This window comes from Scyliorhinus canicula, chromosome 4 (assembly GCF_902713615.1).
Source record: "Scyliorhinus canicula chromosome 4, sScyCan1.1, whole genome shotgun sequence".
Lineage (NCBI taxonomy): Eukaryota > Metazoa > Chordata > Chondrichthyes > Carcharhiniformes > Scyliorhinidae > Scyliorhinus > Scyliorhinus canicula.
Genome location: NC_052149.1, coordinates 73,375,116 through 73,402,183, shown reverse-complemented (window position 1 = coordinate 73,402,183; position 27,068 = coordinate 73,375,116). Strand labels below are relative to the sequence as shown.

The 27,068-nt window shown below is 47.7% G+C and overlaps 1 protein-coding gene across 4 annotated transcripts in view; it reads left to right on the top strand.

Annotated features, from left to right (window-relative positions):
* The window catches only part of pde4ba (phosphodiesterase 4B, cAMP-specific a), a 1,084,249-nt gene that overhangs the window by 344,974 nt on the left and 712,207 nt on the right, over positions 1–27,068 (top strand). The window contains exon 1 of one of the 4 annotated variants that reach the window (XM_038794459.1): positions 1,277–1,771. The exons of 2 other annotated variants lie outside the window; for them this stretch is intronic. In XM_038794459.1, the coding sequence (XP_038650387.1) occupies positions 1,533–1,771 (239 nt within the window). In that variant the 5' untranslated portion in view covers positions 1,277–1,532. Of the gene's footprint in view, positions 1–1,276; positions 1,772–27,068 lie in introns of those variants that run through there. One more of the 4 variants, XM_038794464.1, reaches the window with a different exon arrangement.

Below are 27,068 nucleotides of genomic sequence, written 5' to 3'. Positions count from 1 at the left end.
ATTGGCAGAGAATAACCAAAAATAAAGAGCTCTCACCTTGCAAGACTAGAAACTGCACAAGTCTTCTATTTCCATAATGATTTCACATCTGCTGGGCCTCCTGAGCCCGTCCCATGGTGGGGGATCTTTAAAGAGCTGGCTGTGACCTCGTTTCGGGTCACGGCCTCTGACCTCCGAGGCCGGACATCCTGCCCTCCCACACTCATTGGGCAGGAAGAAGGCCTCTAACCCGCCTTTGCTGTTAATTTCTGGCAATTTGTGTATGATCGGGTGCGTTTCGATAGCAGATCCAGAAGTCAAAACGCACTGATTTCTGGGTGCGGAGTCCGCCCTCGGTATGGCACCATATTACTCATCCCTAGGATATTAAAGTCATGACAAAACAGGAAAATTTTGCTGAAATCAACTTTGACTTTTAATCATTAATTATTCAGTAAAATGTATTGGATTTGAGGAGGGGCTACTCAATTCTGTAGTGATCCCTGTGTGCATAGGAAAACAGCTTAAAATTTGCTCTGCGAAGAGATATTTTCTATCCTGTCCTACTGATTTCAGTCCTTTTGTCATGATTTTTAAAAAATAGTGCCACAATTTCAATATTTCAACATTTTTTGGCATAAATGTGTTTATTTTTTAAAATTATCCAAGAATGTGATCAAAGCTACATATAGTGGAACATCTTTGCACCAGCATTAATCAGGGAATTAGAGTTGCCTTGAGATAATCCAAATCTCATGCACACCAACTTGTATATTGACGTCAAACAGAAGAAGTACTGTTGCAGTGTTTTCGTATTTTTAATTGAAATTTTAAAGTATATTTTTACTGCTGAACAGAAAACTGCTCATATTAAAGCCCTTTCTAATGGAGAAGGGCATTCCGTTTAGTTCGTGTGAATTGGCACCATGTGTCACTATGTGAATGCAAGTGCCATTCACAGAATATTGATAAAATAATTTTGAATGAAAATGAAAATTTCACCACAACTCAAGATTTTATGATTTTTCTATATGCATCTTCTAGAATCACCAAAGCAGCTGGATTGCCTTGTGGTCGATGTTAAATAAATGATGAGCACCTTGTAATAGTCTTTTACAAATGAATTGTTGAAAGGATTATTTTTTCTTCTCCATTAAAATTTGATGAGGGTGGTACCTTGAGCTGAATGAATTAAATGAGAGAGTGTATTTCACATACATTCAGCATCCACTAGGCGGCTTCTGACATAAATGAACACACTGGCTCATATTCAAGATGACTATCAGTAGTGGTAAAGCTCTTATACAAAGCAGCTGGCCATCATTACTAGTGGCAAGAGGGGCTTGACAAGTCTAAGGTTTACTGAAACTATTTCTTTATGTTGTATTTTTGTTTATTTAAATTGTTGCTTTAAGAGCAAGTCATCTTTTTTTAATTGCTGTACAACAGCAGCTTAATGTTATTGTGCTGAATCCTTTCCTGCCAGCAAGGCTAGCTGTGTGTGCCACAGGGCAAGAATTTTCAATGGCACAAATTTGTTGAGCATCAGCGATATGACAACAAAGGATGTTTTTCGTTGTGAGCTTACTGCTCCCGAAGAGGATTCCTGCATAAGGACTTTTAAGGAGCATATGCATTTGGAACTGGAACCTTCTAAATTGACAGGAAAGAGAGCTACTTCTCCAAAAATCTCTCCTCGAAGCTCCCCTAGGAATTCACCAAATCTATTTAGAAAGTTGTTGGTGAATAATAGCATTCGTCAACGCCGGCGGTTTACTGTTGCACATACATGGTAAGATTTTAATTACAGGGATATGCATTTTTTATTTCTGTATGTAATGGGTCATTAGCGACATCCGAACAGGAGTTATTAGCAAGATGAATTAAATTAGAAGAATGAAATATGTTATTGTGATGCACTGTAGTAGAAATAAAATAATTGTACTTTTTGTGCTAGAAGAGCTGTGGGAAGAACTACCCATTGATGAATGAGTTCAGCATGTTTACTATGGAAAAATGTCTTGTTGAGTGCTTGTGATGCAGTGATGGTTCGCAATGATTGCAGTTGCACCTGCAGAACAGCTGTATAAGCAGCAGAGTGGATGCGCCACTTCATCATCATGTCACAGCAAAGTGTGTGGTTCTTAATTCTGTTCTTTTGTTATTGAAGGAAACTGAATACAATCTCTTCAAGGACAAAGCATTGATATTATGAAGTGTTATGCTTTCAGGATTATCAACAGGAATACAGCAGAATTACTACATTTTTAAAACAGCATTTGTAAATAGGCTTCTATTGGCTGGTCTGAAATATCTGCAGTATGGGAGGCCATTGGTGCTCTAATTTAAATCTTAAAGCAAGTCCTCACCCTTGGGTTTCACAATTTAAAAAAATGTTTTTCTGCCAAATAATAGGCAATGAGTTAAAATTAGTATTTCACGATTTAAAATCCTTACTATAGACCTACTGTTTTATTGCCAAATGTATTGTGTCCCTCCCTCAGCCCTTGATGGACTGCTCCATTGATGACATCGTGGTGTGATTCTGTGATGCTGCTCATAATTTGTTCAACCTGTGATACCATCCAGTGGAACAGTTCATACATCTAAAAGGGAACATACCTAACTTTAGCATTCATATGTTAAGGTGCCGGTATCAGATTTTGTTTGAAAAAATTAAAATTGCAACTTGATACTTTTGACTGGCAGGATTTGAAAAATCAGTTTTTGTTATATAAGCTTTAAAATTAGTCACAGGCTTTTTGTGGCAATGCAATAATGGTACTCCAATCATTAAGAGCCACCTCACATCCTCCTGTAACCCTCAACAGGCATGCTGCTCTATTTGTTTTCTGTCTTCTTTCATGTCTGCACCACAGTGGTATGCCTTCAGAACTGGATTTTAATACTTCTTCCTTATAGTTTATTGAGAGAAAGCAGAATTATCAGAAAGGCTAGTCCAACATCCATACAGCAAGAGAAAGAATTCCATTAAAATTGTAGACCTGTGCTCTTTTACTGCAGCATAATGGAGCATTTATTTTAGAGTAATCCTTAAAAAGGATACTGATTGGGAATGTGGCTCACGACAAAACATTGACAATGTTGTGTTAACTATATAGAGGCTGTTTTATTCAGCATGGTGCAGGTTATAGATTTTGATTTTGTTTTCAAGTTAATTCCATTGTATTAATCAAAATGTTCAATTTAGAAAGAGCAGCTGATGGTTAGGGATTAGAGTGCTTTTAATTTTTTAAATACTTTTCCTCTTTCTTGATCTGATTTCATATTGCATCAATACATTTTATTTCCCAGGTGCATTCATTTATTTGTACCTTGAAATTAGCTTCAAGTTTTTAAAAATTCATTTATGAGATCTGGGCATCACTGACGCGACCAGGATTTACTGCCCGTCCCTAGTTACCCTTGAGAAGATGATGGTGAGCTGCCTCCTTGAACTGCTGCAGACCCTGAGGTGTAGGTATACCCACAGTGCTGTTAGGGCAGAAATTCCAGGATTTAGACCCAGCGACAGTGAAGGAATGGCAATATAACCTCCAGGTGGTTGTGTTCCCATGTATCTGCTGCCTTTGTCCTTCTAGATGGTAGTGGGTTTGGAAGGTGCCTAAGGAACCTTGGTGAGTTCATAATTAGTGCAAAAATGCAATAATGTAAATATCAAGCTGGGTGATCAATAAAATTTAAGGTGTACCATGCAGATTATTTTGAATCCTACATTACATCATATCACAGGAGCCAGGGTTTTATATATTTGTTTCCTAGTTCGTAGAAACTTTAAGTGGATGCAAAGGGGAACATGCGGACTGAGGAGACAAAGTCCATGGGCTGGATTTCCCTGCAGGCTTTTCAATCCCACCATCAGGGTCAAATGGATGTCAAAATTCCAGAATTGGGAAACAATTATTCCCTGTAATTTTTCATTGAGCAGCCAATTAATAGCCAGTGGTGAGGGGTCGGGGCTGGGCTGGGGTGAGGGGGATGGGGTGGGGGTGGGGAGGTTAGTAGGCAGGGACTAAGGGGGGATAGGTCTTGTAGTTGGTTGGCAAGTCAAAGGCTTTCCTGCTTCAAAGGAGTAGTAGGCTGCAGAGGAAGATAAGGAAGGCAGAGGGTGCTTCAAAATGGAGGTGCCTTCTCCAACTTTTTAAAATTTCATTTATAAAATGGCTTTGCAGTAAGGTCACCAAATTGTGAGTGGTGGTGAGGGACTACAGGTACCTCGACAGGCCTGTTTGTAGCTGCTGCTTCACCCAGACAGGCAAGCACCCTAGGACTGTAGGCCCACCTGGAACGTTGGCCCCACAGTCTGCTGATGGGAGGTCAGCTCCAGGTAACTTAAACTTGCCCCCATTGCCTGCAAGAGCCTGGAGGCTGACTGGAAAGTCCCAGTCATGTTCTTTTAATTGACAAGTCATATTAGTCACACACTATGTTCCAGACAAGTAGCCATGTTGCAGCTCCCCATTCCACTTTTGTGAAAATGGTCTTAGTGCAGGATGGAGCAAGGGAACTGGCACACAGGCCAGTGGTGCTATTTGTATCGAGCATGGCCTCTTTTGATGACACCCTAACAGTGAGTGTTAGTAGACTGTTAGACCCAAAATAAAATCATAATCCTTTGACAGGACCCTTTAAAATTGGTGTGGCTGGTTCATCAACATGAGTTGATTCCTCCTTTCTTTCCCTCTCTCAGAACTCCCCAAGTTACCCCAACTGAAATTACCCAATTCAAACCAGGAATCAAACCAGTAACCTTTTTAAACTGTCTAACTCTTCTGTTCTTAGACTGTCCCTTGGCATTGAGGATGACTTGCTTCCACTCTGGTTTGATGGGTTCTGAGATGGCTGATAAGTCCAAAGTGCAGTCTGCAGACTCTGTCACATGCAGAGCAGGATGTGTTTGAAGGATTTGATAGATGGAGGTTGTTAGGAGGTTTGTGTGCACCCGTTGATGCTTCAACTTCACCTCAGCATACTCTCAATGAAGTCGCTTAATGATTTTAGTACCTTCCTGGATGAGCCTTCTCCATTTTAGTCAGTCATAATCCAGGAACTCCTATGATTTGGCAGAGATATTTGACCTCTTCAGTGATGCTTTGGGGACATCCCAAAAGAATTTCCACTGTCCTCCTGGGAGTTTCCTGCTGCGACAGATTTCCGACTAGAGCAGTTGCTTCATAGGTTTGGTGCCAGGCATACAAATTACAGGTCCTGCCCAGCGGAGTTGATTTTGAGGAATTTCAAGTTGGCTTGGACGAAGATGCTGCTGTCCAAGAAAGAGGCCATCTTTCTTGACACTGGATTTGGAGCATCTTCAATGAGACCGCTGGTGGTACTTTTCATTGAGTGGAGGCTCTCAAGATATGGAAAATTGTCCACAGGATCTTGCCGTTGATCTTAATCAACATTCCATATTCAGCCAGTCTGGTAACTTTACAAAATGATGATTGACGCCATTTAGCAAAGAAGAACTTGCACTGCAAGTTTGCCTGGTCATTCAAACTTCAGTAGTGCTGAGATAGTATTATACAGAAGTCAAAGTAACGGAAGAAGTTTATTCAGTTTTCTATGGTTATGTTTATTGTTTGCATGGTCCCATGTGACACATCTATGACAATAATTTTTTGTTCTTCCCTCCTTCAATGGACCAACAAGCCTATTCATAAATATTGATGTGGTTTCTGCTTAGGAACATAGGAGAAGGAGGAGGCTATTTGACCCCTTTCAGCCTGCTCTGCCATTCAGATAGATCATGGCTGATCTTCTGTTGCAACATGACTTTCTGTACTATCCCCATATCCCTTGATATCTTTAATACCTAGAAATTTCTCAACATGTTAAATGACTGAGTCTTCACAGCCCTCTGGTGTCGAGAATGTCAAAAGATTCATCACCCTCCTCATATCGTTTCTAAATGGCCTACCTCTTATTCTGGGATGGTGTCGCCTGATTCTAAGGGCATGATTCTCAAGAAAAATGTCTAAGTATGCTAGCAAGTGGATATTGTCGCGAGCTTCCTGGTGCTTGGCCCAGCGAGACCTGCAACGCCATTCAACGTTAATTGGTCCACTTAACGAGGCTTCATGGGCTTCTTTCCCCCAATGCTGGCTCGCCAGCTGATTCGCCAGGGCCGTGCTCGCCAGCCCCCCGTCAACAAGGTCGAGCAGCATTTTTAAGCTGCAGTTGCTCAGCCAGCCAGCTCGCAATTATGGCGCCGAAGTGACCAGCCCCAAGATTCAGGGATGCTGACCTTGGGAGGCTCCTGGACGTGGTGGAGGCTAGGAGGGATGTCCTTTCTCTCTCTCTCTCTCTCTCCACCCCCCCCCCCCCCCCCCCGAGGGTCCTGGAGGGTGAGCCATAAGACACCAATATCCCACCCCAACCCTCCAAGGGAGCATCCGTCATGTGATCTCCAACCATCCCTCCATCCCGCACTACCTTCTGCACTCCCTCCAACCACCCCTTCAATCCTCCCTTCATACACTCCCACCACAACTGTGAACCACGCGTGTGGCTAATGATGTCCTCACTGTGTCTCCTCAGGAAAAGCTCATCCATAGTCGGCGGGAGAGGGCCCAGATTGGCGGTGGGGTGCCAGCCTTTAGAATCCTCATTTCCTTTGAGGAGTGGGCTCTGGAAGTGACTGGTGTGGCTGAGGACAGGGCAGTCAAGACCACGGAGGCTGGCGGACGCCGCAGAAGTGGAGCCGTGGCGACAGGGTGGCACAATGATTAACACTGCTGACTCACAGCTCCAGGGACCCGGGTTCAATTCCGGCCTTGGGTGACAGTGTGGAGTTTGCATTTTCTCCCAGTGTCTGCCTCGGTTTCCTCCGAGTGCTCCGGTTTCCTCCCACAGTCCAAAGATGTGCAGGTTAGGTTGATTAGCCTTGTTGAGAAGGAGCCTCCTGTGGCACATGCTGACTGTCATCTGGTCAAATGACCAGCGACGCCTGTACACCCCGGGCCATCGCGGGACTCCCCTCTGGGTCCCTCCCTAGCCTAATGGGCGGCCGGGTCCTCAGGGTGTGTGGTGGGATCTGGCACATGGGTCACTGCCTCAAGCACCTGCAAACTATGCTGCTGCCGCCTTGTCTGGCATCTGGCCGCAACGTGTAGCACTAGCACCATTCGGGCAACCTCTGTGTCCAACATCCCTGCCGTGGCATTCAATATCTGTAAGGCAATGGGAGAAGGTGTTAGACCAACAAACAGCAGTGGCTCCTACCCCCGGATATTCCATTTCCCCACTGATCCTCCCCACTCCCTTTCTGGAACGTCCTGCCCATGTACTCCAGGCCACAGCAGGCCCGAGACCCTGTACCCCAGACACCCACTCACAACATCAACCGGACTGGGCACTGGCCCTCTTCCCGTGGCACTCACCCACTCACCGCCCGTGGAAATGTCCCCTGGAGCTGTGTCCCGTCCCTTGGATGTTCGGATGTTGGCTACTGTGTCCGTGGTGTTGCCTCTCGCAGTGTTCTGGCATACTGTCCAGGCATTGCGATCCGATTGGGATGCTAGGCAATAACTCCGCATGCTACATCTCCCACCCACCCACGGGAATGTACTTGGGTTGTGTTAAGTGCTCACTTAACCATGATTGCCAATTCCCTAGAGGCTATTGCATTCAGACGCGCAGACAGAGACCTTGACAGTCGTTGGGGGTTATGGGTGGTCCGGGGGAAGATGGGCAGGGACAAGGGTTTCCCCCATAATGGGTACTCATGATCCAGGAGATGGCATGGTAGTGCAGAAAGTGCCAAAGTGCCCCCCCCCCCCCCACCGTCCCATAGTGGCCCACCACTGCGGAGGGCCTGCACCCCAAGCTGAGGATCCCACATCCTCCACTGAGCACAGGGGCAGCAAGCCCAGCGCCCCCATGCTCTTTGCCTGTGGGCAAAGATGGCAACTCACCTCCTCAGCTCCCTGTAGAAGCCTTTCCGTCAGGTTCACGTTTTTAAAAAGGAGTACTAATCGGCACCAGCGTGACCACTTGCCAGGGACGCCGCTGAATGACAGGAGGCTGTTGGATGAGGGGTGGCTCTCGTTAATTGTATGGAAATAAGGCTTACGTGGCGATAATTGGTTGCTCGCCACACTATAGCGAGATTTCAGTTTTGCCTAGGGGAGCCGGCCGGTTGCATCGCAAACTGTTTGGCGCCTGCGCAGTTCCTGCTTTTGGCCTCTTCCGCTATTCACCGGCTTTGTTTTGCTTGAGCGCGAGTGTAATGAGGCCGGGAGATCACGCCCTAAATCTTTTGCATAAAGGCCAGCCTACAATGTGCCTTCCTGATTGCTTGTTGCACCTGCTTTTTAGCTTTTAGTGACTTCTGACAGTGCTCTAATCCCTCACTCCTTCATAATTTTTGAAAACTTCTATTTAACCTTCTAATAACCTTCTCTCCTCTATAAACCTCTTGTGATTATTCAAATTTTATTTAAAAGCCACTCTTTAAGTGACTGGAAATTCCATAATTAGTTTAGAACCTCGGCGATCCATTTCATCAGAGTTTTTTTCACAGTCTCGATCAATTTAATTTAAAATCTGTGACTTATATTTGTAAATTGCATTTAACCAATGAGAAATGCTATAAAAAAGCTTTGAATAATGAGCCAGCCAATGGACGCCATTCCACACATTTAGCCTCCAGAGTGAAGTTTCTGCATAGGTACTCCTTAATTCCCAATTGTATCATAATCCAGTACGGCACAGTGGCTAGCACTGTTCCCTCATAGTGCCAGAGATGCGGGTTTGATTCCGGCCTTGGGTGACTGTGTGGAGTTTGTACGTTCTCCTTGTGTCTGCACGGGTTTCCTCCGGGTGCTCTGGTTTCCTCCGACAGCTCAAAGATATGCAGGTTATGTGGATTGGCCATAGTCAATGTGCGGGGTTACAGGGATGGGGTGGGGAAGTGCTCTTATGGCGGGTTTGTGCAGACTCGATGGGCCGAATAGTCCCCTTCTGCATTGTAGGGATTCTGTGGAATCTACCCTTATCTATAATCAACCCTGGCATACTGCCCTCCACAGATAAAATTCCTCTTACTTCAGCAGGACAAGACCATTTGCAGTCATTGTCTCTGTCTTTATTACAATCCCAAATTCATTGCAAAGCACATACTTATATGGTTCCTTTCTTACTGATTAATAATTGATGGATAAACATCTGTATTTTATTGGTGTTTGAGGATGAGAAGGTTGATTAGTTTAATTTTTCATCTGCAGCATTATGCAAGCAGAATTCATTGTTAATGTTGCAGTCTAAACTATTGGTTAAGAATCCATAGCTCAGGGCAGCACGGTGGCCTAGTGGTTAGCACAACCGCCTCACGGCGCTGAGGTCCCAGGTTCGATCCCGGCTCTGGGTCACTGTCCGTGTGGAGTTTGCACATTCTCCCCGTGTCTGCGTGGGTTTCGCCCCCACAACCCAAAAATGTGCAGAGTAGGTGGATTGGCCACACTAAATTGCCCCTTAATTGGAAAAAATAATTGGGTAATCTAAATTTAAAAAAAAAGAATCCATAGCTCTGCAACTTTAGATTTCACTAAATAGTTTCAACCAATTCCAGGGAAATTTCCATGGCTGCTGACATGATGAGTGCAATAATATTTTGATACTTCATCATAAAGTACAGCATCTTCTAGGGGCCTCTTCATTTGGGCTAGACTTTGATCAATTAAGTTTGAATGTACAATCAACTACGATACTGCATTTTCAGGCTCCGTGAAGGAAACACAGTTAGCAGGCTATTTATATAAAATAGTGTGTATTGATGAATAGCAGGGCAAGGACACTATTGGAGAACTCCGTTTTCTCTGGCAAGTGATTGGCATAGAGCCATCAGCAAAGCTAGAGTCTGCCACCTTGAACTTGCTTTCAGCAGTTACATGCCTCAAATTAGAATCAGTAGTAGTATTAGAGAGTATCAAAACAAGCATTATAGTAGTGTACAAAGATTAACTGAACTACTGAGACTTAAAAGTATTTTTATCACTTCTTTACTCATCTTTGATGTTTCAATCTGTGGATACAGGTTGTCCAGCTGCACCCACCCACTCAAATGATTGTTATTTACATGCATGCCTTTGCAAGTGTATGTGGGCAGACTATGTAAGGCTGAACTCAAAAGTTGTACTCACCTGTTACCCATCCAAGTACACTTTTAGTGGGTGTTACTTTAAAAAAAATAAATTTAGAGTAACGATTTATTTTTATTTTTTAAATTAAGCGGAAATTTAGCGTGGCCAATCCACCTACCCTGCAAATGTTTGGGGTTATGGGGGTGAGACTCACACAAACACGGGGAGAATGTGCAAACTCCACACGGACAGTGACCCGGGGCTGGGATCGAACCCGGGTCCTCGGCGGCGCGAGGCAGCAGTGCTAACCACTCGCCACAGTGCTGCCTCTTTTCGTGGGTGTTACTTGATAGAATAGTTTACATTACAGCCACGGGATCTTTCTCAGGAGAGATGAAGTCTTATCCCTAATTTGCTAATATTATGGACAAATGTTGGTTTTGAGTGGATGATTTTTAAAAATAATAGAAAATAGAAAATGGATAATTCAGCCTTTGCTTTTATTAAAATGGTACAGATATGTAGTATGGTCTTATGATGGCTTCCTTCCCATTATATGAGTAATTTTTAACACTTCAATGGAAATAAATTGCCTAAATCAAAATATAACCTCAGGCTTGTTCTTCGTTTTATTATTAAAACATAACTTGTAGCAATAAATGTAACAGATTTTCCTTCTTTAAGAGAGATAGATAATATATTTTGAACTAACTAATGCTGCATTTGTCTTGCAACCCAATAACTAGGCCTCAGGAGCCTTTCTGGGATCAAATAGAGGACCCCTTTCTGCCACTGCGAGTGCAGCAAAGGTGCCAACAAATTATTTTTTCATTCATAATTCTTGAGTCAGCAGAAGAAGTAGCAATATCATTATGTTAGTTAGCATGGAAAACGAAAAGACTATTCCGGGCATTAATGCCACTACTTCCAAAGACCAGACATCATCTCCCTATTATAAACTCTAATCAACTCAGTTCCATGTCAAGATAACAAATTACCCCAACGCTTCTCTAAAATAAATGAAAGTCCAAAATATCTATGGGCGCAATTGATTGGCCTCGTCGCCTGACTCAATGACGTGACGAGGCCATTCATTCTTGCGAGAGGCCTCTCGTGGGATTTGTGACACTCGGAACTCCTCGCAAGATCTCACGAGATCCCGCAAGAAGTCACAATCTGATTTACATATTTAAGTGAGCATTTAGGCTCACTTAAATATGTTCACGCACGATGTTCCCAAGGCCCAGAAATGAACGCTCCCGCCTGGGACCCCTCGCCATGGTGCCGTTTAGCACTGGTCCTGCTGAATAGCGTTTTTATGTGTTCCTCTGAACTGGCGGTAAGACAACCCATCTGACCGTGTCCTTCTTTAAATAGGATCCAATGATTAATGAACCCCAATCACAATTTCAAATGGTGGCCTCAATGTGGAAGTGGTTGTGCCAAGTGAAGACGGTGGTAAACCTAGGAGAAACAGAAATGCGCACAAGGAAAGTTAATCTGCCTCCACCACATGCTTCCCATGAGACCCTCCGCAACGCCTCTCTTACCATAACATCTTGTTTCCAGTGACCGTTCCCTGATGTTGGCCAGTGATCACCTAACTCTCAAGATTGGTTTTGTGTCTGTTGACCAGGTAGTCTATGTATTCCAGGCAGACAGCTGATTGGCATTATTACAGAACATCCAGAAATTAAAACTGGGTGGGGGAGGAGAACAGAGAAGGGGGTTGTTCACCAACCTTCCCACTAATCTGCATACCTTCACAACTGTACAGCAGCTTAGAAAGTACAGCGGATGCATGGCCACTCAAAAAAATGTAAATGTACAGTGTATGAAAAAGAAAATTGGTCACGCACAACAAAATTTTGCAGGGAACATTGGTGTTGCTATTCACCTTTCACCCTGCTCAGCAAAGTTTCAATTAAAATCAGGCTGAAGTGTAGGACAAAAATTGTTATTTCCCTCTTCAAAGCTAGTGAATTTGCTTTTGGGCTTTCCCGCATGAAGGATGTTTGTTCGTTTTTGAAATTAAATTTGACATAATGGGTGGCAATGACTATATTACGTCTATCAGCAAAGCAGAGCTTGCTTTTGTGTAAAGCTCCCATAGCATTAGGGTGTTCAGGGTTGGGACTGGGAGAAACAGTACCACCCAGTACCAAACAGTGGGAGGAAACCGGAGCACCCGGAGGAAACCCACGCAGACATGGGGAGAACATGCAGACTCCGCACAGACAGTGACCCAGCGAGAATTGAACCTTGGACACTGGCACTGTGAAGCCGCAGTGCGCCACTTGTGCCACCGTGCTGCCCATCTTGAATGGCAACACCTCCAAATTGGCCCCCCAGCCCGCCCGCCCTATTCACCGAAAACATCTCACTCTTTCTGACATTTAGCTAATGTCCCGAAGAAGGTCCCAAACCTCTCCAATAGTCCCATGATCTTACCCATACTCTCCAGCGAGCCCGACACAAACAGCAACAGGTCCTTCATGAATAACTACACCCAGTGCTCACTGCTTCCCCTCGCAATCCCCTACCATTCCACAGAACTCCGAAGGGCTCAATCGCCAGCACGAACAACAGCGACAACAATGGACACCCCTATCTCGTTCCCCTGTGCAGTCCAAACTCTTGAACTCATCTCATTCGTACATACACTTGCCACTGGGGATACATACAAAGCACGCACCCAGGCAACAAATTTCGGGCCTAACCCAAACCTACCCAAAATTTCAAATAAGTACCTCTTGTGTTACATTGTATATCTTGTGTTGCCCTATTATGTATTCTCATGTATTTTCTTGAATTTTGTTTAATTCCCTTTTCTTCCATGTACTGAATGATCTGTTGAGCTGCTTGCAGAAAAATACTTTTCACTATACCTCGGTACACGTGACAATAAACAAATCCAATCCAATCTAATCCACTCTACCCGATCGAAGGCCTTCTCCACATCCATAGAAACAATAACCTCCGGCACCCGCCCCCCTGACGGAATCATGACCATATTTAATAGCCTCCTGATATTTATGAAGAGCTACCGGCCCTTTACAAAACCCGTTTGATCCTCAGAGATCACCCTGACACACATCCTTGCATCCTCCCCGCCAACAACTTTGCTAGTACTTTCACATCCGTATTCTATAACAAAATGGGACTGTACGACCCACACTCCAGCGGATCCTTCCAGTTCTTATGGATTAGCGTAATTGTCATCTGTCGACTCCCCCTTCTCTGACGCCTCACTGAACATCCCCAACAAATGAGGCCCTAACTCTGCCACAAACACCGAATAAAAATCCACCAGGACGCCGTCTGGTACCGGGGCCTTCCCTGACTGCACTATCAATCACCTCCCTCAGCCCCAGTGGCTTCTCCAACACCTATCTCCTCTCTTCCTCCAACCTTGGGAACTCCAACCTGTTCAAAAACCTCCCCTATCCCCTTCCTCTCCACCCAGCATGGTCATAAACAGTGTCTCATAATACCCCTGAACACCTTTTCAATCCCGGCTCTGACACAACCTCCCCACTCTCTGGCTGCACGTTTAGAGCTTCCCTAAACACTGCCTGCCTCCGCAGCTGGTGGGCCAGCATACAGCTCGTCTTCTCTCCATATTCATACTGCACCCCCGCCCTCCATAACCGCTCCACCATCTTCCCCATCATCAACCTATCAATATGCCCCTGCAACCTCTTCCTCTCTGTCAACAACTCCTTAATGGGAGACCCCGAGTATCTCCTGTCCATCACGTCCAGCAGCCATCCATGCTCCTCCTCCTCCTATCCCTGTGTGCGTTGAACGAGATAATCTCCCCTTGAACCACTACCTTCAACGCCTCCAAGAACGTGGCCGCCGACACCTCCCCGTTCTGATTCATCTCCAATCGGCAGCCTCACCTTTTCACAAAACCCCTTATCTGCCAAAAGACCCAAATCTAGCCTCCATCCCGGCCTCTGCACCTGCTGTGAGCTCAGGCTCAACTCCAGCCAATGTAGCGCATGATCCAAAATCACAATTCCTGCCCCCATTAGCACCGCCCAACTCAGCATGAAGAAATCAATTCTAGAGTACACCTTATACATGTGCCAGAAGAAGGAGCACTCCCCCCCCCCCACCGGATTCCTGAACCTCCATGGATCATCCCAACTCCTTTGCCATCCTCGACTTTCCCATTGACTTGGGGCTTGACCAGTCCACCTTTGGCTCCATCACACAATTAAAACCTCCACCCATAATCAAGGATGCGTATCCAAGGATGAGATCGCTCCCACTAAACTCTTTACAAACTCTGCGTTGTCCCAATTGGGTACATAAACGTTGGCTAACACCATTGGTGTCCTCCCTAGTACCCCACTCATTTTCCCATATCTTCCCGACGGGTCCCACACTTCCTTGGCCCCCACAAACACCGTCCTTTTGTTCAACAAAATGGCCACCCCTCGCGACTTTGAATCAGACCCTGAGTGAAATACTTGTCCCACCAATTCCTTCCTGAACCTAACCTAATCCTTCACCTGGAGGTGCATTACCTCCGCTTTCAAACTCCTCAGGTGCACAGAAACCCGGGACGTTTTTATCAGCCCGTTTCGCCCCCGGACGTTCCACATCATAACTTTTACCGGAGGCCCACCCCTCCACTCCCTTCTACCGTCCGCCATCATTTACCGGTTCTACCTCACTTAATACCGCCCTGAACCGGGCCCATCCACAATGGGCCTCCTCTCTCCCCCCATGACTATGCTCAGCCTCCAACTCTGCAACATCGCTATCCCCCCTCTCCTCACCCCTCCCACACCTCCGTTCACCAGTATTACTTGCTTGCAATAGAACTCTCGCTCGAAGACCCCCTGCAACCGCACAATCACTGTCCGTGGTGCTGCCCTGTTCTCAGCTTCTGTCTGAAGGACATGTGTACCCGGTCCACCTCCGGGACCTTGTCTAGCACCTTCTCCTCCACTAGCTCGGCCAGCAACCTTGTCACATACTTTGTGGTGCTCGTTCTTTACACGCCCTCTGGCAGACCCACACTCAACAAGTTTCCGTCTGGACCTATTCTCCTGCTCCTCCATCTTCACTCACAGGGACTTTCATAGATCCCCAAGCATCCCCGCCACTGCCTCCAAAGACAGAATCCAATCACTTTAATCAGACACCACCTTCTCCACCTCGCGTGTCATCGTTCCTTGTGCCTCGAGGCACTTCTCCACCCTGTCCATCGATCCTCGCAGAGGTGCTGGTGAAATTCCTCCTTGATGAAAGCCATCAATTGCTCCATCAGGGATTTTCCTACTGACGGCGATCCTTTCCCCTCTGCCATTTTCGCAAATGTTGCTGCGCCACAGGTCCCCTCCATTTCCTTAGTCAGGTCTTTCACAGTTTTTGTCGGGTTTGGTAGCCAGTAGACATGCCAGTCTTAAGGAGAACATAGAACATACAGTGCAGAAGGAGTCCATTCGGTCCATCGAGTCTGCACTGACCCACTTAAGCCTATCCCCATAACCCAATAACCCCATCTAACCTTTTTTGGTCACTAAGGGCAATTTATCATGGCCAACCCACCTAACCTGTACTTCTTTGGACTGTGGGAGGAAACCCACGCAGAGTCGGGGAGAACGTGCAGACTCCGCATAGACAGTGACCCAGCAGGGACCCTGGTGCTGTGAAGCCACAGTGCTAATCACTTGTGCTACCGTGCTGCCCACGGTACTGTAGAGGAACTTCTCCCTCTACACCTTCCGATCACCTTTCTGCCCGAGAAACCCCGCTAATGGGCATAAAGTGCCCAAACCATTGCCTTCGAGGCGGAGCTGCCCTGTGTGTGACCACTCACTCCATGGCCGACATGGAAGCGCTGGACTGTTCTTCTGACTATCTTTGGATTATGTGACATTGGTGGAAACTGAAAAACATTTAAGGAATATTGCATTGAATAACTTTTTCTGGACTTTCCCCAATGTCTCAGAGGTTATCCAGTGGGTAATTGAGCTCTGACCATTAAGAAGATGGTCTTGTGATATATGAGCTATATGAGCCAGGTAGACAGTAGAATTGCTACAGCTAATCTGAGAGCCAAGATTCAAGCCCCTATCCAGGATACACTGACTGTTCATTGAGTGTGACACAAATGGATGTCAAGTGAAGACAGGATCAAGCTTGACTGTTATTCCCTCCTGTGGTAAAGTAGTCCAGCAACCTGAACTTCTAGGCTGATATATTGGTAATAGCGATTTGTGCTAGAAAATCAACGAAGACAAATTTAGGAGGGGCAGTACGGTGGCACAGTGGTTAGCATTGCGGCCTCACGGCGCTGAGGTCCCGGGTTCGATCCCGGCTCTGGGTCACTGGCAGTATGGAGTTTCACATTCTCCCCGTGTTTGTGTGGTTTCGTCCCCACAACCCAAAGATGTGTAGGGTAGGTGGATTGGCCATGCTAAATTGCCCCATAATTGGAAAAAATGAATTATGTACTCTAAATTTATTTTTTTTAAAACAAGACAAATTTAGGTATCTGCCCGAAATGCATGCAAAATCTATGGAAGGTCCAAAGTCAATTTCAGAGGCTCAAATAATTTTTGAATACAGGCTGCATTTGACTGCCACTGGTGAATAGTGAGCACTAAACAGGTACTTTGATGCAGCTTGTCCGTTTTGGAAGTTTGGGAGATTAACCAGCATGCCCCAAGTTGGCTGGCAGGTTGGATTTGGGTCAGACCTGGAGCACCTGATTCTGGAAGGTTGCACATTGGTCGGCAGTGAACCCTGTGTATTTAAGATGACCAAGGGAAAACCTTTGCTATTCCTGGTCGCACAACAGAACAGTTTGTGGCCTTTTCTCCAGCAACTTTTTGATAGTCTTTCATAAATGTGAGCATCACTGGCGAGGCCAGCATTTGTTGTCTGATCTTTGACAAGATAGGAGTGAGTCACCTTCTTGAATCACAACAGTCCATCTGGTGCAGGTACACCTACACAGTGCTGTTAGGAAGGGGGATCCAGGATTTTGATCCAGTGACAGTGAAGGAACACCAATATTGTTCCAAGTCAGAATGCTGTGTATCCTGGAGGGTAACTTGCAGATGGTGGTGCTCCCATGCATTTGCTGTTCTTGTCCTTCGAGGTAGTAGAGATCACGAGTATGGAAGGTGTTGTTGAAGGACCTTTAGCAAGTTGCTGCAGTGAAATATGGTATGCAATGCTGCCTCCAGTTGCCAGTGGGGCTGGTTTAGCTCACTGGGCTAAATCGCTGGCTTTTAAAGCAGACCAAGCAGGCCAGCAGCACGGTTCGATTCGCATACCAGCCTCCCCGGACAGGTGCCGGAATGTGGTGACTAGGGGCTTTTCACAGTAACTTCATTGAAGCCTACTCGTGACAATAAGCGATTTTCATTTCATTTCATTTTTCAGTGCTGCAGGGAGTGAATATTTAAGTTGGTGAATGGGGTTCTGATCAAGCAGGAAAATTTGTCATGGATGGTGCCAAGATTCTTGGGAGTTGCTGAACCCCATCCAGCTAAGTGTATTCCATCACACTCCTTACTTGTGCCTTGTGGATAGTGGACAGGCTTTGGGGAACAAGAGGTGAGATTGCCACAGCTTTCCCAACCTTTGACCTGCTCTTGTAGTCACAATATTTATGGGTGGGTGTGATTTCACGTGCAAAAATCAGAGACATGTATAGTGGGGTTTGGATTAGATTTGTTTATTGTCAGGTGTACCAAGGTACCGTGAAAATAATTTTTCTTCGCACAGCTCATCAGATCATTTAGTACATGAAAAGAAAAGAAAATACATAATAAGGCAACACAAGATACACAATGCAAATACATAGACACCGGCATCGAATGAAGCATACAGGAGTGTATTATTAATCAGGTCAGTCCATAAAAGGATCGTTTAGGAGTTAGATAACAGCGGGGAAGAAACTGTTTTTGAATGTTTGTGCGTGTTCTCTTGTGTGTTCTCAGACTTTTGTATTTCATGCCCGATGGAAGAAGTTGGAGGAGTGAGTAAGCTGAGTGGGAGTGGTCTTTGATTATGCTTCCCAAGGCAGCGGGAGGTGTAGATAGGATGGGAAATGGATTGGAGGCGGGTTTGTATGATGGACTGAGCTGTATTCACGACTCTCTGAAGTTTCTTGCGGTCTTGAGCCGAGCAGTTGCCATATCAGGCTGTGATGCAGCCAGATAGGATGCTTTCTTTGGTGCATCTGTAAAAGTTGGTAAGAGTCAGTTGGGCATGCCGAATTTCCTGAGGAAGTAAAGGGGCTATTGTGCTTTATTGGTGGTAGCATTGACATGGATGGACCAGGACAGATGCCAGGAACAACCCCACTATCAAATGTGACTCTTTTTTTGGCACAGCCGAGACCGCACTTACCTCATTTCCTGCACAAACTGAGCTTAACACGTCTGTAGAGAAGAGATCAGTGCCATATTTTTAAATGCCATCCCGATCTCTCGACCACCCCCTCGGACTCCACACCGCCACCTCCAGACCCCTGCTCCACTGCCCCAACCTACCCCTTAGGGGGTCCTCGAATCCCCATCATCTCACCTGGCATTGACCAACCTGGCACCTGGGCATCTTGGCACTGCCAGCCTGCATCCTGGCAGTGTCCCTGCCAAGCTGGCAGTGCCTTCCAGGCACCCTACAAGTACTAAGGTGGCACTGCCTGGTTTCCCATGTGGCACTGCCAATGTGCCAGGCTGCCAGGTGGCAGAGGGAGTGCCAGGGTACCACCCTGCACAGAGCCCAAGCACACTGGGGCCTCCTATGGCCTGGGAGACCCCCCAGATCCCATTACACCAGGTCCATGTGTCTGTGGACCAGTGCTGAACCGGAGGTCTCCCCGGCGCGGGCGTTTGTTCACAAGCCTCAGGAAAATCAGGTAGCGACATTTTAAATGAGCTTAATGGCTGACTTAAATGTGTTAATCTGCATCTCGCCCAGCAAAGGCAAGATCCAGACCTCACAGCTCAAAATATCTCGTTAAGCCTCTAGTGAGATTTAATGGCCTTGTCATGTCACCGAGTTGGATGCAATGAGGCCGTTTGGAGATGACCATTGCCTGGCATTTGTGCGATGCAAATATTACTTGCCACTTATTAGCTCAGGATTGGTTTAAGAACTGTTGGTTATATTCAACATTTGATGAAAAGAATCAGAGCGAACAGCTATTTGGGCCTGAACTTTGTAAAAGGGGTCAGATGATTGGCATTCTATCCTAATTTGTATATGTCAGCACCCACTCCCTCTGGACATAATAGGTCAGCAAGTTGTTCATCCATACAGGCTCATCGGGAAGAATGCATCAGTTGGGTGGCAGCGCCCCCCACCCGCCGGATCTTCATCTCCTCTTTGTCAATTTTCAAATGAGATATGGGTAGTTGGCAGGAAAAAAATTCCTGAAGTCTCTCCGTCGGTCGACACCAGAATTGGGAAACACGATTGGGTGGTGAATCGGTTTTGACGTTGAAATCGTGGCGAGTAGCTGTTTCACGACAAATCACAATTCTCCGGTGCCTCAACAGTGGCGTCAATGCGTTCCAGAACGCATATACAGTAAACGCCATTAGTATATCATTAGTGGGCCTGACCCAGTATTCTCCGGGACCTCCGTGGTGCTCCGCCTCCACTGAGGTGAATTCCCGATGGCGAGGTTCACTTGTTCTTTTAAAAATTGTGCAACAGGCGCCACGGATGCTGAGGGAGAGAGAGGGGTACAGAAGGTGTCCAACATTGCCATAGTTTACTGACAGTTGAGCCACTGACCGGGGGCTTCTACCAAGGCCGAAGGGAGTAGCGGTGGTTGGCTGTGAGGTCAGGGTGGATGGGCATGGAACACCATTGCAGAGGTCCACAAGGCATCCATTCAGCTGCGCACACCGCTGATTGCCCACTGTGAACTTAGGGCCACAGGTAGTATGGGTGTCCCCCCAGAGCACCCCCTCTAGGTGCCCTCTGGTGTCAGCCAACTCATCAGCGGGATGGTCGCGCTCCAGCGCTACCGATGCCATCTTGTTGGATGGGATGAGTGTGTGTGGGGAGTGTTATGTGTATATGCAGCTGCAGCTTAGCAGCCTGCCGAGTGTCAATCACAGACCTGGTGAATCCCACACCATTTCTCATTGGAATCTGTTGTGTTCCATGCGGCACCGGTGCTAGCCCCTCCAGGGTCTCTGAATCGGTCCAGATGCAGTGCCAGTTTTACTGTCGTAGAAGTCCACGACGCCCCGGCGTCAACACTTAGGACTGGATTCTCTGATTTTGAGGCTATGTTCAGAGCATGTCTCTAGTAATACGACCAAAAAGTCTGCGGCGCCCCTGAAACGATGCTCCGCCTGATGGGGGGCGAGCAGCCGCACCATGTAAAAGCCCCGGTTTTCCGTGCAGTTACGGCCGGAGAATTGCCGGGTCTGTGGCCGCACATGCACATGGCAGTGACCCGCAGCGGTCGCGCGTACAACATGGCGCCGCCTGTGAGCAGACCCGGCCTGCCAGATAGTGCCCCATTGTAACCCCCTTAACTACCCCCCACCGATCTCCCCAGCCCCACCAAAGCCCACTGGCCATCAGAATGGCTGCCCCTGGCTGTGGTGGCACTGGACACAGTCCACCGCAACCATGCGAGGTCGATGATACATAGAACAGTACAGGACAGAACAGGCCCTTCGGCCCTCGATGTTGTGCCGAGCAATGATCACCCTACTCAAACCCACGTATCCACCCTATACCCGTAACCCAACAATCCCCCCCCCCCCCCTTAACCTTACTTTTTTTTAGGACACTACGGGCAATTTAGCATGGCCAATCCACCTAACCCGCACATCTTTGGACTGTGGGAGGAAACCGGAGCACCCGGAGGAAACCCACGCACACACGGGGAGGACGTGCAGACTCCGCACAGACAGTGACCCAGCCGGGAACCGAACCTGGGACCCTGGAGCTGTGAAGCATTACCTCAGACCACAAGTGATCCACGGCGTTGGGAAGTCAGCCCATCGGGACGGAGTATCAGGGGACGGCCTTCAGGTGACGTTCTGAGGCCATCCCAGCGGCATGCGGCGTACTCACCGATGATGCAGTTTTGGAGGGGGCGGAGCATCCGAAAATAAGCACCGCCCTGATTTCGGCAACAAAAGAGGTTCTCTGCCCAATTGCCGAATGCGATTTTGGCGTCAGCAATCGGAGAATCCTGCCCTTGGTCTCTGGAACGGAGAATCCCTCCGTTCTTTTTTTAAAAACTCTTTTAAAATAAAATGTTCTGTATGTTTAAAGTATTATGCCTATTCTACAATATTCTAAACATAACAAATATATTTATTTAATGGTATTACTATTTCATCCAGAAATAGAACATGAGCCCTCTTAAATATTTTATATGTTTCCAATTATATTGGAAACCAATCATGTAAAATGAAATACCATCTTGTTTTTTTGTTAAAAAATGTGTTCTGCTGGTCTTGAAAAAGTAGGATAAAAATAGTCTCAGATAACTGAGTGGATAATTGCACTGCATGAATGTGGTACTGAGCCATTCAGACTGGTAATTTTTATAGTTCCGATCCTTAGTCTATACTAATTAGCTCATCAATGCTTGATATGTTTCAGTTGGCTGACCCCAGCAAAGGAGGAGGAAAAAAACATCCAGGATTCCCAAACCTGTTCTCTTTTTCCATTAAATTCTTGCAGAAACGTGCATTTGTGTGTTTGTTCGGTGATGTCCCTGTATTCAAATATCTTGCTGACATTTGGGCAGTAAAGTACTGGATGCTATTTTTTTTACCCTACTTTGAGTCACTTTCTGCTGGCGACAATGGAAGCGGGGGCATAGGGAGGGGAGGGGACAGGGGTGGGAACTGAAATAAACAGAAATGCACTGTTAATTATTTATATGAGTTACTGCTGATGCATTCCTATACTTCTTTATCCTGTCTTTATTGCCAGACAAAAATATTAAGTCCATTAACTATTGAACAATGGGGCAGCACGGTGGCGCAGTGGGTTAGCCCTGCTGTCTCACGGCGCCGAGGTCCCAGGTTCGATGCCGGCTCTGGGTCACTGTCCATGTGGAGTTTGCACATTCCCCCCTGTTTGCGTGGGTTTCGCCCCCACAACCCAAAAGATCTGCAGGGTAGGTGAATTGACCAGTCTAAATTGCCCCTTAATTGGTAAAAATGAATTGGGTATTCTAAATTTATATTAAAAATAACTATTGAACTATTGTCATAATAAACAGCTTTTTAATTGCATCATTCATCCAGAAAAAAGGTACATTTTCATCTGGTTATTTGTCCACTAACTAATCAATAACATTTTCTTAACGCGAGAGTACAAGTACGAGATGGAGGGAAGAAAACTGTAATGTAATATATTATGCATACATGTAGCTGAATAATTACTGTATGGATGCAAAACATTGCTATTGCTCTAGATTTCATGTAGAATCGCCGGGTGCGATCTTCAGGCCTCCTTACGCTCCCACTCAAGCGAAACAAGGCCTGTGAATAGCGGGAGTGGCCAAAAACAAGAATCATGCCAGGCACCAAACAGTTAGCGATGTAATCGACCCGCTCCCATAGGCGAAATTAGGATCTCATTGTAGTGAGACGAGAAAACAATTAGCACCAATTAAGCCCAATTTCCTTACAATTAATGAGAGCCACCACACATCCAACGGCCTCTTGTCATTCTGCAGCCTCCCCAGCAGCCGATTAATACTCCTTTTTTAAAATGTGAACCTAGCGTAAGGGCTTCCGTGGGGAGCCGAGGAGGTGAGTAGTCACCTTTGCTCACAGGCGTTGGTATTGTCGCCCCTGGGCTTGGTGGGGCTGGGCTGAGGAGGGTGGGGGCAGGCACTGGGGGGGGGGGGGGGGGTGGAATTGGGAGCAAATGCTCACGGCACCACCATGCCAACCCCTGGATCGTTTACCTAGTCCTGGGGCAATCCTTGTCCTTGTCTATCTGCCCCACCAACCACCCATAGCCCTCACTGACTGCCGAGGCCTCTGGCCATGCGGCTGAAGGCGAACTGATAGGGAATTGGCAATCGTCGTTAAGTGAGCACTTCACACATCCCAAGTGGATTCCCGTGGGTGCGCTGGACAGAGAGCATGTGGGAGTCATTGCCTAGCAACTCAATCGCACCTTGATGCCTGGATACTGTGTTTGAACACTGCGGGAGGCAACAGCATACACATAGCAGCCAACATCCGAACACCCAGAGGATGGGACACAGTTTCAGGGACATGTTCACGGCCGATGGGTGGGTGGGTGCCATGGTGATGGGAGGATTCCTGGAGAGTTGGGCCAAGGGTCAGAGGTCAGCCCGCATTGCGGATGAAACCGACAGAGATATGCTGGCTGTGCACAAGGGTGTTTAATGTGTTTTGCAATTCCCCACTCTCCCAATGGTGCCGCCCCCCCCCCCAACCCCCACCCTCTCCCCGCCCCCTACATTCCTCTGTGATTTATTCTCCCAGCTCTATCACTACGTCTAGGTGTTTCCCCAGAATGCACATCTTGAGGTGGAGGCAGCCAGCTGCCTACCTCGTCCCATGGCCTTTGATGCCCCTGGTGGGCGTCCTCTGGGGCTCCGATGCCGAAGGCCCCGGCGCCGTTGTCGACGTCACATGCACAGCCGTGCCACCCTGTCCCGTGTGCTGACGTTGATTCGCGGCCTTATCAGAGGGGTGGAAGCCACCATCCCCACTCCAGGTGCCCACTCTTCCCGGTCGGTGCCCATAGGGCCTTGGGATTCACTTTGGGTCGGAGGGGCAGCTGGTTCGAGTCCCGGCTGCCCCTGCATCATCTGGCTTTGCCAGCCCTGGTGGTTCCCAATATCTGCAACATGGTGTCGATGACCTTGGTGATGCTCTTCAGTGACTGGGACTGGCTCTGCAGTGCCTCGTCCATGCCCATCTGAGAGTGGGACATGTCCGCAGCATCTTACCAAGGTCAGCCTAGTACTGGATCACTTACCTTAGCGAGTCAGACATTCTGCTTAGACTCTCAGACATGGCCGTCACCGACTGCACGCGCCTTGGACACCTTCACTAATGGTGCCAAAGCCATGCACCAGGCTCCGCACTGCAGTCACCACCCTAACAGTGTTGGCCTCGGTGCTACGCATTGTCGGCGACATCTCCCACGCCCGTTGCCTCTTGGACTCCTCCAAGTGGTTATGAATCTCCTGGAGTGACCCTGACATCTCCTTCTGAATGTCCCGGCTGCATCCTATCGTCTCAATCAGCTCCGGGTACCTGTGTACCACAGGCTCAGCATCAGGCTGGGACCCAGCTGGGCCCTGGGATCCAGCAGCCCTCTGACTGAGGGTTTGTGCCTCCACCTGATGTGCATCATCAGCAGTGTGGTGCTCACCAGATTGTGCCTCCAAAGCATGACCACTAACATGTTGCACCAAGGTGTGTGAATCTGTGCTGGTGGAGGGTGGGAATGACAGCTGTGCCGCGACTATAGTGGTTGCATCTGTTCTCCTGTGAGTAAGGAGATGGGAAGTTGGGGGGTGGATGCTCCCTTTGGGGGTGGGGGTGGGGGGATTAGTGTCTACTCACTCGTGTTACCCCGTGAAGGCCATTGACCTTTTTCTGGCATTGAAGACCCAGTCCTCCTGGTCATACTTCCCCAGCTCACAACTGCTGCCACCTCATCCCAGGCAGGACTGGCTGCCTTGTGGCTGACTCTCCTTGACCATCGGGGGAACAGGACATCCCTCCTGCCCTCGATGGCGTCTAGCAGCCACCCCAGATCTGCGTCCCCGAATCTTGGGTCTCCTCGGCGCCATTATTGCAAGCTGACTGGGGTTGGCTGAGCAAGTGCAGCTTAACTGCTGCTCGACCTTGTTAGCATGGGGCTGGCAGGCGCGGTCCCGGCGAATCAGCTGGCAAGCCTTCATTTGCGGCGAGAACCCCGTGAGGCCTCGTTAAATGGACCAATTAACATTGAATTGTGTTGCTGGCCTCGCTGGGCTGAGCGCCGGGATGGTCGTGGCAATTCACGTACCCTGCCACACTTAGATTTTTTTCCGGAGAATCGTGCCCATAGAATCCCTACAGTGCAGAAGGAGGCCATTGAGCCCATCGGGTCTACATTGACCTTCCAAAAGAGCACCCCACCTAAGCCCACAATACCTTTGGGAAATTTAGGCAACGTTTGGACACTAAGGGTTAATTTAGCAAGGCTAATCCTCCTAACCTGCTGATCTTTGGACTGTGGCAGGAAACCGGAGCACCCAGAGGAAACCTATGCAGACACGGAGAATAAGCACAAACTCCACACAGTCACTCAAGGCTGGAATTGAACCCTGCTTCCTGGCATTGTGAGGTAGCAGTCCTAACTACTGTGCCGCCATGTCGTAGCCTTTAGAATTCTGCTTAATTATCCGATTTTGTACATTGATCAGATTAAAGCAAGTTTTGCAAACAGAAACGTCTCCCAAAGACCAAGGCTGCAAAATTCAGCCCCATGGTGCTGTTGGTTCTATAGAAGCTGGACTCTTCCAAAAGGCATGTGCGGCACTTGCAGCCATTTTTAATATAGCCTTTGGCACCCCATGTTTGGAAAGCTGCGTGTAAAAGCACGCAATGCAGATACTGGAAACTTTGACAGTGGACAGATCATGTTGTAAAATATCCTCTCAGGCTACTTTGATGCACTTTCTGCAAACTTGTACTAAGCAGGTCTAGTTAGATTTCACTCCTAATTATTCTTGCAGCTGCACGAGAGAGCTGATGCAACCATCAATTCACTCATGAGACATGAGCAGAAGTAAACCGTGGCTTTAATCAACTTAGACAGTGCCTGCCTGCGACTGAACCAATGCTGAGAACTGCCTGCAGGTCGACTGCTCTTTATACCTCCCTTCAAGGGAGAGGAGCCATGGGCGGAGCCCATACATGCCCCAACATGTCCCCCTATGGATAATGCTATACAATGGCTCAATGGAGAAGCCCACAAGGACAACCGTATGGCACAGATACAAATATACAAATACAAGTGCGACAGCACAGATACAAATACACCAGTGGATTATTAGTATAATACATTCACCACATTCACCCCCTGTTAAAAAAATGAAGTCCAGCGGGGGTGACGGGTTCATAGGTTCAGCCGGTCCGGCGCACGGATTGTGCACTGTGATCGCCAAAGCTCTGGCGTTGTTGCTGGCCCGGGTGTCGAACTGTCCGTGCTGGCATCGCTAGTGAGGGCGCTGGCCCGGGTGTCGAACTGTCCATGCTGGCATCGGTAGTGAGGGCGCCGGTGCGGGTACAGACGTGGAATCTGGGAGCATCTCTTCTGGAGCTTCATTCCTGTGGATCGGTGAAGGGGGATGGCGGGCGGGAGGGAGCGCGGGAGCCATATAGGGGCGGGGTGCTGGTCATGGTAGGATGGGCGGGATATGGTGGAGGGGCGGTGGTGGTGGTGGTGGTGGAACCGGCGGGCGCCAGGCCCAGGAGGCCATCGTTCAATGTAAGTGTACTGGGGATTGGAGTGTAGGAGCTGGACCCTCTCTACCAGAGCATCGGACTTATGGCTCCTGACGTGCTTTCTGAGTAGGACCGGCCCCCGTGTCTTCAGCCAGGACGGAAGCGAGGCCCCTGAGGTGGATCTCCTAGCTCCTAGGGAAAACAAATAGGCGGTCATGAGAGGTCGCGTTTGTGGCCGTGCAAAGTAGGGACCTAATAGAGTGGAGCGCATTGGGGAGGACCTCCTGCCAGTGAGAAACTGGGAGATTCCTGGACCGCAGGGTCAGTAGGACGGTCTTCCAGACCATCGCGTTCTCCCTCTCCACCTGCCCGTTTCCCCTGGGGTTATAACTGGTAGTCCTGCTTGAGGCGATGCCCTTACTGAGCAGGTACTGATGCAGTTCGTCGCTCATGAACGACGAGCCCCGGTCACTGTGGACATAATTGGGGAAACCAAACAGGGTGAAGACACTATGTAGGGCTTTACTGATGG